General features: G+C 39.9%; 2 protein-coding genes across 2 annotated transcripts in view; one reads left to right on the forward strand and one right to left on the reverse strand.

Annotated features, from left to right (window-relative positions):
• Nucleotides 1-18256, forward strand: part of TG (thyroglobulin) — a 371783-nt gene that overhangs the window by 213069 nt on the left and 140458 nt on the right. Inside the window, exon 41 of the mRNA XM_027845510.1 lies at nucleotides 7676-7875. Coding sequence (XP_027701311.1) covers nucleotides 7676-7875 — 200 coding nt within the window. The remainder of the gene's footprint in view (nucleotides 1-7675; nucleotides 7876-18256) is intronic.
• Nucleotides 14486-18256, reverse strand: part of SLA (Src like adaptor) — a 58438-nt gene continuing 54667 nt past the window's right edge. The window contains exon 8 of the mRNA XM_027845503.1: nucleotides 14486-16575. Coding sequence (XP_027701304.1) covers nucleotides 16356-16575 — 220 coding nt within the window. The 3' untranslated portion in view covers nucleotides 14486-16355. The remainder of the gene's footprint in view (nucleotides 16576-18256) is intronic.

Consider the following 18256-nt stretch of genomic DNA (forward strand, 5'->3'; position numbering starts at 1 on the left):
CACACACACACACACACACACACACACACACACACACACACACACACCACCCTAGGTTCAGGGGATACTATATAGAGAGTTGGAAGGGATCTTAGAGATCATCTGATCCAGTTGCCTCATTTTATAGACAAAAAAAAACTGAGGCCTAGAAAAGTCAGATGTCTTGCCCTTGGCCAGAGCTAAGATTCCACCCCAGATCCTCTGACTCCTATGTCCAGGACTCTTCTCTCTGCACCACACAGAAAGTGCTTCGCAAATTTTAAATGCATATAGAGTATGTATCATTATAAATCAGCACATACCTACACTAGTCTAATTCTCCTTGGAATAAGGAGAACTGTGTTTCCTGGCCACATTTCAGCTACTTACACATCTATGGACTTACTGGGATGACTGAGAGGAGTTGTTTAATGTCCAGTCATTCTCTTGTCCAATACAGTGATTATTACCACTCACACCCTCCTTAATCTCATCAAAACTGGCTATCCATTTGTCAATTTTCCTTTCCTCTAACACACACATGTTCACAGATATATGTGAATGCATATGTTGTTGTTCAGTCATTCTGTCATGTCTGATTCTTCATGACCCTGTATAGGGTTTTCTGGGCAAAGATAACGGAGTGATTTGCCTTTTCCTACTCCAGTGGATTAAGGAAACAGAAGTTAAGTGACTTGTCCAGGGTCATACAGCCAGTGAGTGTTTGAGGACAGATTTTTAACTCAAGTCTTCTTGACTCCAGGCCTAGCTGTCTGTCCACTGATCCAGTTAGTTGCCTCCATAAGTGTATATTAAATACACACACATACATATATGTTAAATATAAACACATAATATTAAATGCACAAATCCTATGAAAATGGACCTACATACAGACATACACACACATTCTATCTCTACTTCATTTATCTTTGTTTTCCCACCAACTAGCACAATGCGTTGCATGTAGCAAATACTGGCGGGATTGAATTGCTTAGTAAAGTTCAGTGACTTGAATTGACCCTCTCCTTTTAATGTAGTAGCTTGCATTGTAAACAAGATCTTGTGTTTGCACATGATATAACATGTTTAATTTCACAAAGCTCTTTCACATAGAAGATGCCATTTGTGTCTCACCATCCCTGGTTGCCTCTAAGACTCAATCAGCTGGTTAAAAAATTGAAAGACTCAGTTCAAGTATCGCCTTCTACCACACTGACCCACAGACTACTGGTGGGCTCTCCCTCCTAAAATTTTTTATCTATTTTGTGTATACTTTTATATGTACGTGTTGTCTTCCCAAAGAGAATGTAAGCTCCATGAGGGCAGGAGCAGTGATTTTTTTCATTTTTGTCTTTGTGTTTCCAGCACCTAGCACATTATTTGGGACAGAGTAACCACTTCATAAAAGTTTGTTGTTCTGTAGGGAGGGTAACTGAAGGGTTAGAGGAATCAGCTAAGTCTGCTAACCTGAAAGCAGAGAACCATAATTCAAATTTGCCTCTGTCAGTCCCTACCTATGTGACCTTTAGTCAATGGTGTGGGTAGACAATACAATTAGCTAGTCAGCTAATAAATATTTATTAAATGTTTACTCTGTTACAGGCATTGCATTAAGTGCTGGGGATACAAAGAAAGGCAAAAGACAGTCCCTGCCCTCAAGAAGCTTATAATCTAATGGGGGAGATGACATGCAAATAACTATGTGCAAACTGTCTATATACAGTGTAAGTAGGAAATAATCAACAGAAAGAAGGCACTAGAATTAAGAGGGGTTGGGAAAGGCTTCCTGTAGAATGTGGAATTTTAGCTGGGACTTGAAGGAAGTCAGAGAAGCCAAGAAGTAGAAGACAAGAGAGAGCACATTCCAGATGATAGCCTTCCCTGACCTGCCCATACATTTTGTTCCTGACCAGCTTACCTGTGGTCATCTGGTTTCAGGAGAGTGTGTTCATTTTGTTTGTAGGACAAATCATTAAAAAGAGGTTAAGATGAGATCAACATTCTATTGATATAGAGTCAGAATATGAACTTTGGTCTTTAGATTTTTAGAATAGTTATCAGGAATCTTCTTGGTATGACTATAACATAAATATTGAATTGTTTGATAATAATAATAATCAATTACATAGCCTATTACATATGTATTATTATCTAAGATTATAAATTGCAGAGAAATTTCCACTCTGCATTGTGAGAGGTAATTTCCTTATCTGGGAACTCCATTTCCCAATTCTCTAAATTATCATTAGCTGTCCCACACACCTAGAATGTTCTCCCTCTTTGTCTCCTACTGGCTTCCTTGGTTTTCCTCAAGTCTCAGCTAAATCCCTACCCTCTGCAAAAAGTCTTTCCTGGTCTTCCATAATGCTAGTCCCTTACCTCTGATATTACCTCCAACTTATACTTTACATAACTTATTTGTACACAGTTGTTTTCATGTTATCTCCTCCATTCGATAGTGAGCTCCCTGAGAGCAGGGCCTGTTTTTGCCTTTCTTTGTATACTCAGCATTTAACATAGTGACTGGCATATAGTAGGTGCTTAAAAATTCTTGTTCACTTGACTGTACTAATGAAATCACCAGTGCAGTCCCAATCTCTAATCTTCTACATATGTGTTCAGCCATTTTTATTTTATAAAATGTGGTTTTATACGTTTGTGGACTATTAGTGGTGGAAGGGACTTTAGAAGCCTTCTAAACTCCTCTTTACAAGAGAGGAAACTAGTTTAGAGGCATGGAATGATTTGCCCAAAGTCACATGATTCTTAGGTAAAAAAACATTAATATTCTAATCCCCAATATCCTGACTTCAAGATCAGCACTATGTCTATAATATGTTGTTTTTCTATCAATCTACCTCAGTTTCCTCATTTGTAAAATAAGAGGGAGGAGGTAGACCCTTCTACCAGTAGCAGTATGTTACTGAATAAAACTAAGCTCTGTGAAGTTGGGGACCACGTCCCATATTTCTTTATAGCACTCATAGCCTCACCCAAAGGCTTTTCCCCCAGTGTACAGTAAATGAGTATCTATGTAATCAATCCATCATATGCTGAACAATAAACTGTAGCCATCCAACACTGTGATAAGACTGGGAGGAGTGTGGAGGAGAGAGAAGAACTGAGAGAAAAGCTCTTGGGGAGCTCATAACCTGCATGCAGAAAGAGAACCGACTCCTAGGAAAGAGCTCCGTGTGCCAATGTGGGGTGCTGACTAAAGCAGAGTCTTATCCTGAGGTCTGAGAGCTTTTTAACAAACATTTTTGATATCTATATTTCAATATAATTCATTTCCCTTATAAGCCTATGTATTTTATACATTTAAAAACATTCTTGTGAGAAAGGGTTCATGGGCTTCATCAGATTGCCAGAAGGGACCATGACCCCCAAAAAAGTTAAGAGACCCCAATGTAGTCCAACTTCTCAATACTTTCTACAGCATTCCTGAGAGCAGGGACTCATCCAGCTTCTGTATCCTAGTTATTTACACACACACACACACACACACACACACACACACACACACACACACAATCTATGAGTATATATGTACATATATAGTTTTATATGTATATATAAACAAATATATACTCATAGTATGTATAGTTTTTATATATTTTACATACATATAGTTTCACATATATGTGTATGTCTGTGTGTATACATGCAAATATACTCACACAGACACGTACATATACATTATAGTTTTATACATACATTTATATATATTTATGTACATATACATATAGACTCACACATCGATATACATATATAGTTGTAATATACTATGGCATCTCTGACAGGGAATCATCCAGAAGATAGATAGATAGATAAGTAGGTAGGTAGATGGAGATAGATACATATACATACACACAGATATAGTCATATAGCTATGTAGTTATAGTTATGGCTATAGTATTACATACTTTAGATGGTTCATTGAATCGAATGCCAGGCTTAGAGTCAGGAAGACCTGAATTCAAATTTGGCCTCAGATACTAGCTATATGACTCTAGGCAAGTCACTTAACCTCTTTTTGCCTTAATCCACTGGAGAAGGAAATGGTAAATCACTCCAGTATTTTTGCCAAGAAAATTCCATGTACAGCATTGGTGTGCTATGGCCCACGGGGTCACAAAGAGTCAGACATAACTGAATGACTGAACAACAACAATATGTACATATATTTTTATTTTATGCATTTAAAACATTATTCTGAGAAAGGGTCTATGGACTTCATCAGACTGACAAAGGGGTCCATGAATCAAGAAAGGTTAAGAACTCCTGGTTTAGTCTAACCTCCTAATACTTTCTGTGGTATCCCTGACAGGGATTCATCCAGCCTATATACCCTGAAATAGATAGAAAGATAGATAGATGAAATAGATAAATATATAGGCACCAAAATGTAAGTATAATTATGGTTATAATTATAAGTGCATGTTTATATATATATTTTATTTATTTAAAAACATTTTTTTCTGAGAAATGGTCCATATGTTTGACTAAACTGCCAGTGGGGTCCACAACACAAAAAATGGTTAAGATCTCTTCACTCTAGGAACAACAGGAGTTCCAAAAAGGGAGAGACACAAGGGGGTTGGAGTAGCCAGGAAAGGCTTCCTGGAAGAGGAGATCTCCAAGAATGGGTAGCATTTGGATAGGTGAAAAAGAATCATGATGTAGCTGACATTAAGAGACCTGGGTTCAGCTCCTCCCTCAAACATTTATCAGCTGTATGGTCATCAGGTATGGTCATCAGAAAGTCAATGAAACTCTCAGAGCCTTGGTTTTCACATCTGTAGAATGAGGATTACGACATTTGTACTGCCTATTTCATAGGATTGTTGTTTAAAAAGTGCTTCATTTACTACAGAAATGGAAATTGTAGTTGTCACTCACTTAGTCAATCAATCACATTTACTAAGGGTTTATTATAAGCCAGGAACCAGGCTGAGCACTGAATAGCAGTAGTAATAGCAACAGTTGTTATTTAGCGTTTTTGAGAGGCTGGGGGCTGGGTGATGTGAAGGTCAGGGGGGAAGGTGAAGGCCCAGAATGGAGAGCTAAGTTCTAGCTATGCCTTGACTTGTGACCCTAGACGAGTCCCTTAATGTATCAGTGCCACAGGCAATATTCTAAGACTGTAAGTTAAGGGAGTTTCCTGACCTGATAGTGACTGTCTGGACCCTATCATTGTTATTATTAGAAAGGGAGTAAGAGAATAACATGAACCAAGTCTCCCAGGAGCCAGGGGAGAAAATGGCACATTGAGAGAGACTGGCTAGAGCAGAGGTTTATGTGCTGGAAAGTAATAAGATGCTGGTCAAGTTTTTTTCTTTTGTCTTCTGCCTTAAATGGTACATCCCTGTGTAGTGAGGGAACTGTATAACTTCTCTCCCACTCCACTGATTTTTCTACCATTCTGCCCAGGGTTTCACCTCTAAATCTCTTCCAGCTTAACAGATCCAATGGCATGGGGTCCAGGGAGGCTCATTGATAGGTTCACTAATGGTTTCTGCAGCCATAGCAAGTAAAATGCATCTGAAGAAATTCTGAAATTCTCTCCCAACAGACAAGTTATTCACTTTATTAGTGTTGCTTTAAGTGAACAGTGGGAAATGTTGTCATTTCGGGATTTGGATTTCAGCAGGCTGTAGCTTCCCATTGCGTAGCTCATTGTTTTCATGGAGTAGAGATGGAGTACAGCATGCCTATGGTGTTTATCTCATGCCTCACATTCATTCTTGGAGCATTTTCTTACCTTGCCCCTGTGTCTGGTGAAGTCCCGAGCCAAGATGTCCTAACTTAGGGCTCCCCTAGAGCCATTCCGAAATTTTTAAGGTTTTAGGAATTCAGGGAGGCTTTCAGCCAGTCTCTCAACAGATATCTCTTTGGCCCACTACTGGGTGCTGAGTACTACATTTGTACCCCTGGAGAAACTGAAATAAATGGGAGACCATTCCTGATCTAAGGTGTTTATAATCTAGCTCAGAAGACAGGATACGGACACGTGGACTTAAGAAAAATAATAGGTAAAGTTTGGGAGGGAAGATAATGCAGTGAAAAGAACACTGGATTTGTATTTAGAGAATGGACTAGAGTTCAAAGCCTGGAAGTGTGGGACCTGAGGAAAGTCACATACCTCTCTTGGGCCCAGCTTCCACATCTGGAAAATGAGGAGATTGGATGAGTTGATCTCTACAATCTATCCCCCCTTGAAATCTAATGATTCTAGCACCATCTTCCTCCCACTTGGTTTCCTGTACTACTGAATGGGGCCATTTAAAAACTATTCCAGAGCTACTTGTCTAGTTTCTTATTCATTCATTCATCCAACTTAAAAGTAGCATCAAATCATCCCATGTTCTCATTCTACCCAGGCATCATGCCCACATATCCTCACATGCTCCTTCCCAATCATCCCAGCCCCCGGTCTCTATCATTCTCCAAAGCCAGGGATGTTTGGTCTCATCTCTAATGTTTCATTTATAATTATCCCACCAGCTCTTCCCTCAGTTCTATCTCTCCTTCATGCAAAAATGAATAATCATCATAATAGGGGGGGAAAAGCTTACACTTAGAATAACATGATTTATAATGTAATATCCCCAACAGTGGGGCAGCTGTGTAGCACAAGGGATAGAGTGTTGGGCCTAGAGTCAGGAAGACTGATCTTCCTGAGTTCAAATCTGGCCTCAGACCCTGAGCAAGTCACTTAACCCTGTTTACCTCAGTTTCCTTATTTGTAAAAATGATCTGGAGAAGGAAATAGCAAAATTCTCCAGTATCTTTGCCAAGAAAACCCCAAATAAGGTCACAAAGTCAGACATGACTGAAACGACTGAATAATAGCAAAAACCCCAACATAGGATCATCCAGTGTCTCCTTGAAGTCTTCTCATGGCAGCAAACTTAGTCTTCAAAAAAACATTCTATTATACCTTTAGACCACCCTAATATTAGGATGTTTTTCCTTACATCAAATAAAAATCTGCTTTCCAATAAGTTATACCCAATTGTTCTAATCCTACCCCTTGGGGTCAAGCAAAGGAATGAATGAATGCAGGCAGCTGGGTGGCACAGAGGATAGGGCTCCATGAAGATCTGGGCATGCCTGAATGACAACAAAGATTGCATTAGTTTTTTTGGCTAACATGCCACACTGTTTACTCATGTTGAATTTTTAGTCCACTAAACCTCCAGGCCCTTTTCTGCTACTAATGATAATAATGACAATAGAGATAACTAATATTTATGACATACTTTTAAATCTACAAAGTATTACATGTACATTATCTCATAATAGTAATAATAGCTAACATTTAGATAGCATATTAAGGCTTGCAAAGCCCTCCTTTACATTCATTATCTTATTCGATTTTTGCAACAAACTTCTAAGGTAGTCACTACATTTTCTATTATATTATTATCTACATTTTGAAGATATTGAAACCAAGGCTCAGAGAGGTTAAATTGGTTACCCATGGGGATATAGTTATTAAATATTCCAACTGGGATTTAAACCTCCAGATCCCAAGTCCAGTGGTCTTTTCACTATAACATGCTTCCTGTCTCCTCTATTCCCTGTCCCCCCTGCAATTGATCTTTTAAATTCCAGGGTAGGCCTCTTCTGGTATCACTTGACCTACAGTTATAAGCCTATGTCATGAGGAATTTCATCCTTCTTCCAGGATCCAGTGAGGCTAGTGGAAACTGGGGCCTCTTGGATCAGGTAGCAGCTCTGACATGGGTACAGGCTCACATCTCCAGCTTTGGTGGAGATCCCCGTCAAGTGTCCGTGGCAGCAGATCGAGGTGGTGCTGACATCACCAGCATCCACCTGCTGACGACCTCTGCTAGCTCAAGACTCTTTAGAAGAGCAGTACTGATGGTGAGTACTATTTTTCATCTTTGACCTCAATCTCAAAGTTTGGTCCTTGGTTTCTCAGATCCCTTATCTGCTTAAACAAGTTTGTTTTAAATTGATGATATGGGTGGGGTTTGGGAAGGGGGAAGGTGTGATGTAAGAGGGTAAGAGGGGTAGTTGTACCCTTGACTTAAATAGAGTCTGTTTTTTCTTAATTTTTCTTAATCTATTTTTAATTATTATTTATTTTTTTTAAATTTTATTTATTTATTTGTTTTTAGTTTTCAACATTCACTTCTGTAAGATTTTGAGTTCTAAATTTTTTCCCTCTCCCCAAGATGGTATGCAATCTGATATAGGCTATAAATAATGTAGAATCATATTAAACATATTTCCACATTAGTCATGTTGTAAAGAAGAACTAGAACCAAAGGGAAAAACCACAATAAAAAAGAAACAAAAACAAAAAAAAAGAGAAAATAGCATGCTTCGATCTGCATTCAGACTTTAAATGGAATCTATTAAGGGATGAAGGTAACCTGGCCCCCTAGATCATGTGATTCACAGGATGCTTCAGGACTCATCTGAAAACATACCTTTTTTTTTTTTTTCCTCAATGGCCTGCTTGAAAAAAGTCCTTCCTAAGGAACCTTGTATTTTAATAGCTGAAGTTATAATGTTGTCTAGGAGGTGGGGGTCACATACTGAAAACTTAAGACATATTAAGGAAGAAGTTTTTTAACCTGAGGCCTGTGAACTTAAAATAAAAATTATATACTTTGACAACTGAATTTCAATATAATTGGTTTCCTTTGTAATCCTATGTATTTTATTGCATGCATTTAAAAACATATTTCTGAGAAGTAATCCATAGGCTTCCCCAGACTTCCAAAAGGGTGTAGCAATAAAAGGTTCAATAACCCAAGAACCCGGGCCCTAAGGGAGTAGTTTAGTGGCCAATCTAGTGAAATTTGTTGCTACCATCACAAGTAATACAATGAGGTTTAAAGAAATGTGCTGGGGAAAAGGTCATGAACACAGCAGCGTAATTTCTTGCTAAAAGGTGTTCTGTGGAAGTAGAAGATAACTCGGGCTATCAGGGGACTCTTAGACTATCAGGAAGATAGACCTAAGCTATCAGGCATGAGGGGATTAGGGGCACAGGCTTTCATATTCATTGAAAAAAGGAAGGGAGAAGAGACCCTGGAACCAAATACAGCCTATTTCATGCTTCTCCTTACTACCAGCCTTGATCTCATCCTTCATATCTTTAATCCTTATTTAGGATACCTGGTTTCAAAATGGTCTGGTTTTTGTTTGTTTAATTCTGTTTTGAGTGGGATTTAATTCTGAAATATGGGGATATTTAACAAATCTTTACTAATGCCATCAAACTTCTTCTTCCTCTGCACATAGGAATGGCGTGAGTTGTCAGGGGGCAGAGGGAGGTGCTGACATCTTTGTTCTCCCTGGAATGGGGCCCCAGAACCCCGTAGCATTACCCAGTTAGGAGCAGTGGTGGGGAGATGGAGGGGAGAGAGGGGGAATGGGGGAAGGAGGTTGGTGTGTACCGAGGAATGGCCTAGAGAAACTTTCATAAAGACAGACTTTCTCTTCTGCCGACATTTTAGTCATTTAGACATTTAGTCATATCTCTAAAATCGAAAGTTCTATTGTGAAAAACAGAAGCTCTTTCATGGGGGATATTTTTTTTTTTCTAAGAGAAGTCAGGTTGTACGGCTCCTGTACTAACACAGTTGCTCAAGGAATGTGTAGAAAGGCAGAGTGTAATAAGTGCTAGAACTGGAGTCAGGAAGAACTGGGTTGGAATCCTGCTTTCACTACTTACTAATTGCATGGCCCTGGGCCATTCACTTAACAATCTTAGTTTTCTTATCTGTAAAATGGGGTTAATAATAGCCCCTATCTAGCAGGGTTGTTGTAAGAACTGATGTATAAAGATATATATAATATATATATATATATATTATATACACATACACATACACACATATGTATGTTTATATGTATGTATATGTATGTATGTGTGCATGTATATGTATGCATGTATATGTGTGCATATATGTATGTGTGTGTGCATGCGTGTGTGTATGTTTACACACACATATACATATGCATATATATATCTCACTTTGCAAACCTTAAAGTACCATATAAATGTCAGTTGAGTCTCAGCTGAGTTTTGTTGTTGTTGTTGAGTCATTTCAGTCATGTCTGACTTTTCATGATCCCATTTGAAGTTTTCTTGGCAGAGATATTAGAGTGGTTTGCCATTTTCTTTTCCAAATCATTTTACATATGAGGAAACTGAAGCAAATAGTGTTAAGTGACTTGCCTGGGGTCACACTGCTAGTCAGTGTCTGAGGCTGGATTTGAACTCAGATCTTCTTGACTCCAGGCCTGGTGCCCTATCCACTGAACCACTAAACTGCCCTCCCAGTTGAGAAGCCTGCTAACAATATAAAGTGTGTCTGATATCATCCATATCTGCAACTTGTGTCCTGGTTGGCTAGAACTTGATCTTAATGAGACCAACACTGTGAGTTAAATCAAACCCCTAAAGGCTGATTGGGGCTGCTCTGTTTCATTGCCATAGGCCGTATTCCAAGTTCTGACCAGCCTTCTTGTAGATCTATACCTTTGGTTGTGAGAAAGTTTGGATGACTTGAGCACAAAATCATCATCACAACCCACAGAGACACTTCAAAAATGTCTTGACTGATGGAGAATCAGTCAGTGACACCATGTTTCCTAACATGATGGTGGAATAAGAAGCATACTGGATTAAGGGTCACAGGATGTGAACTTCAGCTCTCAGCTCTATTACTCATGACTCGTATGACCTTGGACAAATCATTTCAACCCATCTGTAAAATGATGACCAAAGTGGGTTGAAAATTGGTTTGGATTCAATTTCCTCAAAGATGTGTCCAGCTCTAAATCCTATAATCAGTAATGTAGAGGTTTCAGAACCTCTATGTCTGAGACGTTGGTGTAGATTTCCCCCTTGGGAATTGCATTCTTGGTGTCAACATCTTTGAGAAGGGGCCTTTCTTAACACTGCACACCAAAAGAGTCTTGAGATAAAGACCTTCAACTGTATAAACACCAGTGCCTTTTATACCTTCAACTCTACACTAGGAACTGACAAATTGGCTAGGACAATTTGAACACTTTCACTGTTTTTCCAGCCCCCATTCGTCTCCACCCCTTATAAATCAGACATTCACCAGGACACAGAGGCCTTTCTTTCTAAACTACCATCTGATGGATCCAGAAGGAAGGATTTTCTTTCTGAGTCTGTAGGTGGTTGGGGAATTTCATTTAATAATCTAATGACAGTGGTGCTTAAAAAGAAATTCATTCATTGGTTTTATCCATTTAACAACAGCTATTAATAGATCAGTGCAAGCAGTTATTAAGACAGACGTGAAAGCATTTATAGTGAAGTGGACGAAAATTATTGATCATATTAGTAGTTCTTAGAAGCCTTTTTGCAGGCAACAGATTTTTAGAAAAAAAGGGTGAGAATTGGTAATAAATGAGTAATTGATAGTAAAAATGATCAACTTTCAACTCTTGTTTGTTTGTTTTTTTGTTTTTTTTTTTTGTTTTTGAGGCAATAGAGGTTAAGTGACTTGCCCAGGGTCACACAGCTAGTAAGTGTCATGTGTCTGAGGCCAGATTTGAACTCAGGTCCTCCTGACTCCAAGGCTGGAGCTCTATCCACTGCGCCACCTAGCTGCCCCCAACTCTTAACTCTTTCTGATGAATTTAGGGTCTAAACTATATTTATATATAGTTTATATATATATATATATATATATATAAACTGCTGAAGCAGTGAACAAGAGACTTATTGGTGTTTAGCTACTCATGAGACAGCTTACATGAAAGTTAAGGTGCATGACATTTCCCCCCATGTCCTAAAATTTGAGGCACAAGGAAGAGAGTATTGCCAACTTTCCCATTAATAGTGAAACTTCTCCAACTCTGAGAGCTCAAGAAATGGAATGGTCTGCTTTGGGTGAGGATAATGCGCTTCTCATCACTAGAGATCTTCATGTGAGGGTCTGATGACCCCTTGTTGATGGATTGGTAAAGGGTACTCCTATTCAGGTACAGGTTGGACTCTGAAGTACCCCCCAGTTCTGATAGTCTGTGATTCTATGATGCCTTGCTCTCTTGACATTTACTTCCTTTCAGCTGCCTTGTTGTGGAGGTGGAAATAGTCTTAGCTTTAGTGGTATGATCTAGGGGATTCAGAAAGCAACATTCATCCCCAGAAGTTAATACTTTTTGTTCAGGGACCTCGAAGGAGATAGTGTAAGTAAAGACTTTTGTGACCCTTTAAATTTATGTAGATATCATCTAGAGAAGCAGATGGTATAGCAGATGGAGAAATGGCCTCAATGATGGAAATATCTGGAGTTAGCACAATGCCTGGTACATAGTAGGCCCTTAACAAATGTTTATTTTCTGATTGGACAGCTGAGTTTTTAAAGATGATGTTGATACTAACAGTTCAAAGTCCCCATGTCTGACACATACTGTCTGTGTGACCCTGGGCAGGTCCCATAACCTCTCATTGCTCTTGGCAACTCTCTTATCTGTTACAGAGAAGACATTGATGTATTTTAGCAGGAGTTTCATCTGGGAGTTCCTCATAATAGTCAGGCAACAAGCGTTTATTAAGATCCTATTAAGTAGTACCTATTAAGGTATTACTATGTTTATTAAGGTCTTAAGGTCAGGCACTGTGCTAAACACAATGGATACAAAGAAAGGTAAAATATGATCCTTGAGTGGAGATGCTTACAATCTGATGAGGGAGACAACATTCAAACATGTAAAAACCAAACAGCTTTACACAGAACAAATAGGAAATAATCAACAGAGGGAAGGCAATAGAATTAAGAGGGTTTAGAAAAGGCTTCCATACTAGGTGGACTTTTAGCTGGGACTTGAAGAAAGCCAGTAGGCAGAGGGGAAGAGGGAGAACATTCCAGACAAGAGGGACAGCTAGTGAAAAGTCCCAGAGTCCAGAAATGGAGTGTCATGTTCGAGGACCAGCAAAGAGGTCAGTGTCCCTGGTTCTGGTTGTACATGGGAGTTGGGAGGGGAGTGAGGAGGAATAAGATGAGAAAAGGCTGGGGAGGGGGAGGGGGAGGGGGAGGGATGGAGATTTTATATTTGATCCTGGTGGTAGTAGGGAGCCATTGGAATTTATTTAGTAACAGAGTGACATGGTTGGACCTATACTTAAGGAAAATCCCTTTGGCAGTTGTACATTATATGAATCCTGCATATACGACAATTTTTGGTTTTTGTTTGGGTGTATCCCCGTTAGGATGTGAGTTCCTTGAGATCAGGAATTGCCTCTTGCCTTTCTTTACATCCCTAGCACTTAGTACATTACCTGGCACATATTACATTCTTAACATTTGTTGGCCAACTAACTGATGCTCTCACAGGAGCAACCCCCATGACCAGCGTCACTGAGAAGTGAGAGGCAGCTGTGACCACTCTAGGCTCCAACAGCCAAGCACAGACCTCCTTCAGCTGTCTATCCCAGCTTTCAATGGCATCAGCATGGATGTTATGAGAACACCAAGACTTTGGAGTTGGGCATAAGGAGTTCATACAATTATAGATTTTAGAGCTGGGAGGGATTATCTTAATTTCTCACTTTCTGTCATCAACACCACCCCAAAGAAACGGAGTTGCAGCAAGTTACAATGACTTGCCCAAAGACACCCATTGAGTTAGTGATACAACTGACACTGGATCCCAGATCTCCTGATTCCCAGTCTAGAGCTCTTTCCACCTTACAAAGATGCTAGGAGAAAGAAAGACTGGTGTACAAAAAGGAGGTGGGAAGGTAGGTTCAAAGGACCAGCTTTGGTTAATGTCACAATTTTGTCAAAGTCAAGCCTTGCTTCATGAACAGAAGAATGATCTAGCTCCCAAGATCACTATTGTCATTACTTATTCATCTTGCTTTATGCTTTACCTATCGCCAAAACAGATCTAAGTTAACTATTCTCACTCTTAAGATTCACTTGCAACCTTGAATCCTCACTGAAAACTTCTCAACTTTGAAATCACCAGAAGTCTTTAGTTCAATGTCAAGCCTAGACATCCATCTGAGAGTGCCATTCTGTATATCAGACCATCTGGCTAACGAGATTAAGATAGACTTTTATGTGCCATGCCACACTACTGTACTCACCACTCTTGATAAACCAATTATAGCCTCATAGACACATTCCTAGATCAATAGAGCTGGAAAGAAGCATAAGCATAAAATGATAGAGCTGGAAGGTACCTGAAATATCTTTAAGTTCAACTCTTTCCTTTTCTAGCATTGGAAACTTAAGACAAGAAAGGTTAGGTTGCCTGCCCAAAGTCACATGCCAAGATGATAGCAGGGCCAAAAGTATACCTTGAGTCCCCTGACTTTCAGTCCACTACTTTTGTTTGGACTCTCATTCTTTTACATTGCCATGGCTCCGTCTCTCTGGAAGCATGTTTATATGTTCTCCCATAATTTTAAAAATCAGCTTCCAAAAAGCCTGAAATCAAGTTCATCAATCACTGCCCAAGCATTGTATTGTGTATTTCAAGCATGAAATATTTATTACAACAATTTAAATCAAGAATAAATACATGATTTAGCAATGTGTAATGCTAATGTTAGAATTCCCCCCCGTCTCTCACATACACACACACACACACACACACACACACACACACACTCACACTCCCTCAAGCATTTCAACTGCATGAATCACAAATTGAAACAATACATTAGACTCTATACAAACCTCTGGAGTTCTGGAGGGAGGTCTCCTTGCTTGGCAAGCAACGCCAATGTCCACAATGGTATATTCAGACTCTGTAACATGGTTGATTATTTCAAACAGCCTTTGTGCTCTGCTCTGAAAATGCACACATATCTATGCCACTGCTGTGATGATCTAAGATCTCAAACATGCCTAGAGTAAGCATTACAGACTTTTGTTATCAGGCTAGAGACAACGCTCACAAATTCTTTCTGTCCCTTTGAAACTGGGAAAAATGAGTAATGCATTTATCCCACAGGCCTAGCAGTCCCTGGAGAAGAGTTTCTCTGCTCCTCTGACTCTGGTTGGGTATGCCATAAGGAACCCCTTGGACCCTTAACCTTTCCCAAAGCTCTGTTTTTGAGTCTTAAGGTTCCCAAACCATTTGAAGGAGCCACCAGATTTGATAAATTTTTTCTTTACCTATTGCTTCATGTCCATTCAGGGCAGATTTTCAGGAATAGAGAAAGGGTCTTTTGTGTGTGTGTGTCCAAGAATACTAGCCTCATAAAGTTTACAACTAGAACGGACCTTTCCAATCTACTGGTCCATTCTTCACTTTATAGCTGAGGCCCACATTGCCTGAGTCACACGGGCAGTCCATGGTAGAGCTGGGATTCAAACCCAGGTCTTTAGATTCTCAATCCAGTACTCTTTACACAATACCAATTTCTTGAGACCTTCTTTTGTCAAGGTGATTCTCCTATTGATTTTCTCATACCTAGTTCTCCTGGCCCCTGGGCCTTTCCAGGTTCTGTGTTGAATGGGATGATCTCAGCAGTTCCCCTCAGTTCACCCTCCCTAAGCATTTGCAGGTAACACTAAGAGAGGGTCTGCCCAGGCCTGGAGTCAAGGAATTCCAAAGCTAGAAAGAGATCTGCACAACCCCTTACACACTTGGCACATGAGGAAACTGAGGCTCAGAGAATTAAAGTGACTTGTCCAGAATCACACAGTGAGCAGAACCAGGGCATCCTCGGTTCATTCCCAATCAAAACTGAGCCCCATCTTCAAATCGTCATGTCCAGCGTACCCATGGTCTGACTCTGAAGAAGTCTTTGCAACAAAGGTCCCATCTAGTGTTACTGAGCTTCCATACACTGACTTTTAAAATAAGATTGAAGCCAGGAAGTCTTCATGTGGTGTTTTTAAAAAGATCAACTCAGTGGAAAGTAGCAAATCCAGACCTTCTGTTGTTCTGGATAATTTCAGTCTGGATCACAAAGTTTAAAACATTTCTATTGAGAGAGTCTTTGTCCATGCAGTCTCTCATCTTTCTTTCTTGTGTATTCTCCCCCCACTCTCTCCCTCCCTCTCTGTCTCTGCCTCTCTCTCTCTCACACACACACACACACACTCACTCACTTCTTGTGATCCAGTGTATGACTAAGTTATAATTTAACATATAGTAATATCTACAGTACTATCTAGCCACCAGGAGATATTTTCCATTTTGTTGACATGTGGGAAATTAGGGGACTGGTGGGGAGTGGGGTGCAGATAGAGAGTTTAGGCATCCATGCGTCCATTCTTTCTCTGCTTCTGGTTGCTGGGAGATCCTCAGCAGCCCAAGGCCTCATGGCTACATGGGTGATCTGAGGTGAGAATTCAGTCCTGTGTTCCCTTGTGGGTCATAGTCTAATCTTCGAAATACTGAGGAGCAGAAAACAGGGCACTCTTGCGCTTGCTCCCAGTATATATCAGAGAATGGCTTTTCTTCTTCCGGTCATTGGTAAAGGAAGAGCCATCTTCTCCTGCCAGGGAGAGGTAAGAGGCGATACTTTCCCGGAGACCATAGCTGAAGAGTGACTCATCCATTTCCAGAGGGTTTGCTTCTCCATCAGGACCAGACTGCACTCTGCATATGCATGGACAGGTAGAGGAGGTAAAAGTGAGAAGGACGAGGGAGAGAAGGGATGAGAGAAGGAAAGAAAGACTTGATTAGTTTTTCAATTGACTTATTAACATAGCAGTCCTAATGTTGATAAAGACCTGATTTGGCTGGTCATTAGCCATGGGCACCTGAGCAAGAAATCTTACTTCCCTGGGCCTCATAAGAGCATAGATTTAGAGCTGGAAAGAGACAATAGAAGCTATCTAGCTCTCAAGTTACAGATGAAGAAACTGAGAGTCAGGGAAGTTAAATAATGACTTGCTCAAAGGCCTACAAATACAATAAGAGAATCAGAATTCACACCCAGGTCCTCTGATTCCATATGCAGCTCTCTTCCCATTGTAGTACACTTCCTCCCAGTCTCATGGAAGCAAAGTCATAGAAACAAAAGTGATAGAAGGGACCTTACACATCATCTCATTTAGCTTCCTCATAAGCTTCTTGCCTTATCTCAGTAGGGTCCAGGCAGTGGTATAGTAGAAGCAGCTCGTACCTCTCATGAGAGCAATTATTAAATTTTCAGTGTGAGTATTTACACTCTGGAAATTGGCCAATGCTACAAATTAAGGCTTAATTTATTGTTTTGTAGGTTGTCTAGACTTAAGAAAGTGATGGAAAAAATGTTAATGATACAGATTAAATTTAAAAATGTGTCCTGTGCACAATTTCTTTCTTTCCTGGAAAGCCAGTTACTAAACATTTTCCATCACATCCCTGGGCCAAGGCCTCCACCCTACTTTCTGCAGTTTCCATGTTATAACCCTACTCTCTCACCATCTCCATCCCACCAAAATTTTGGACTCCACCCCTAGCTCGCCTCTCTCTGATAGATCAACTTCTTATTGGGCCCTGGCCTCCATCCAACTTCTCAAGGTCTCATCACCTGTCTATCTACCTATTAGCTATCTCTTTCTCTCTATCATTTATCTCTATCTCTCTATTATCTATCTTTCTATGTATCTATCATCTATCTATATGTCTGTCTGTCTGTCTCTCTAGCTCATCTATCTATTTCTATTATCTGTCTCTCTCTTTCTCTCTCACTTAGGCTGCTAGGTAGTGCAGTAGATAGAGTGCCAGGCCAGAAGTCAGGATGACTCATCTTCCTAAGTTCAAATCCAGCCTCAGACACTTAATAGCTATGTACCCCAGGGCAAGTCACTTTACTCTGCTTGCCTCAGTTTCTTCATCTGCAAAATGAGCCAAAGAAGGAAATGGCAAACCACTTCATTATTTTTGCCAAGAACACCCCAAATGAGGTCACAGAGTCAGACACGATGGAAATGACTGAACACCAATAAACAATATCTATCCATCTACCTAACATCTGTCTATTTTATATCTACCTACATGTCAACAATATCTACCTATGTATCATCTAATTTATTTATCTTCCTGTGAAGAAAGGGGAAATTATTTGTCCACAGCCACACAGCTAATTAAGAACAGAGATAGAATTCTAACCTAACTTCACCTAGCACAGTGCCTGGTACATAGTGGGTGCTTAATAAATGTTTATTGATTGATCCTGAATCTTTTCCCTTTAAGTGCAGTGCTCCATTCCTTACACCGTGTTTCCTCATCTGACAATGAGAAGGTTGGATTGAGGTCCAGAGAGAAAGGTGGAATGACTTTTCCAAAGTGA

The sequence above is a fragment of the Vombatus ursinus genome, unplaced genomic scaffold (genome assembly GCF_900497805.2).
Source record: "Vombatus ursinus unplaced genomic scaffold, bare-nosed wombat genome assembly UNPS02014973.1, whole genome shotgun sequence".
NCBI classification, from domain to species: Eukaryota; Metazoa; Chordata; class Mammalia; order Diprotodontia; family Vombatidae; genus Vombatus; species Vombatus ursinus.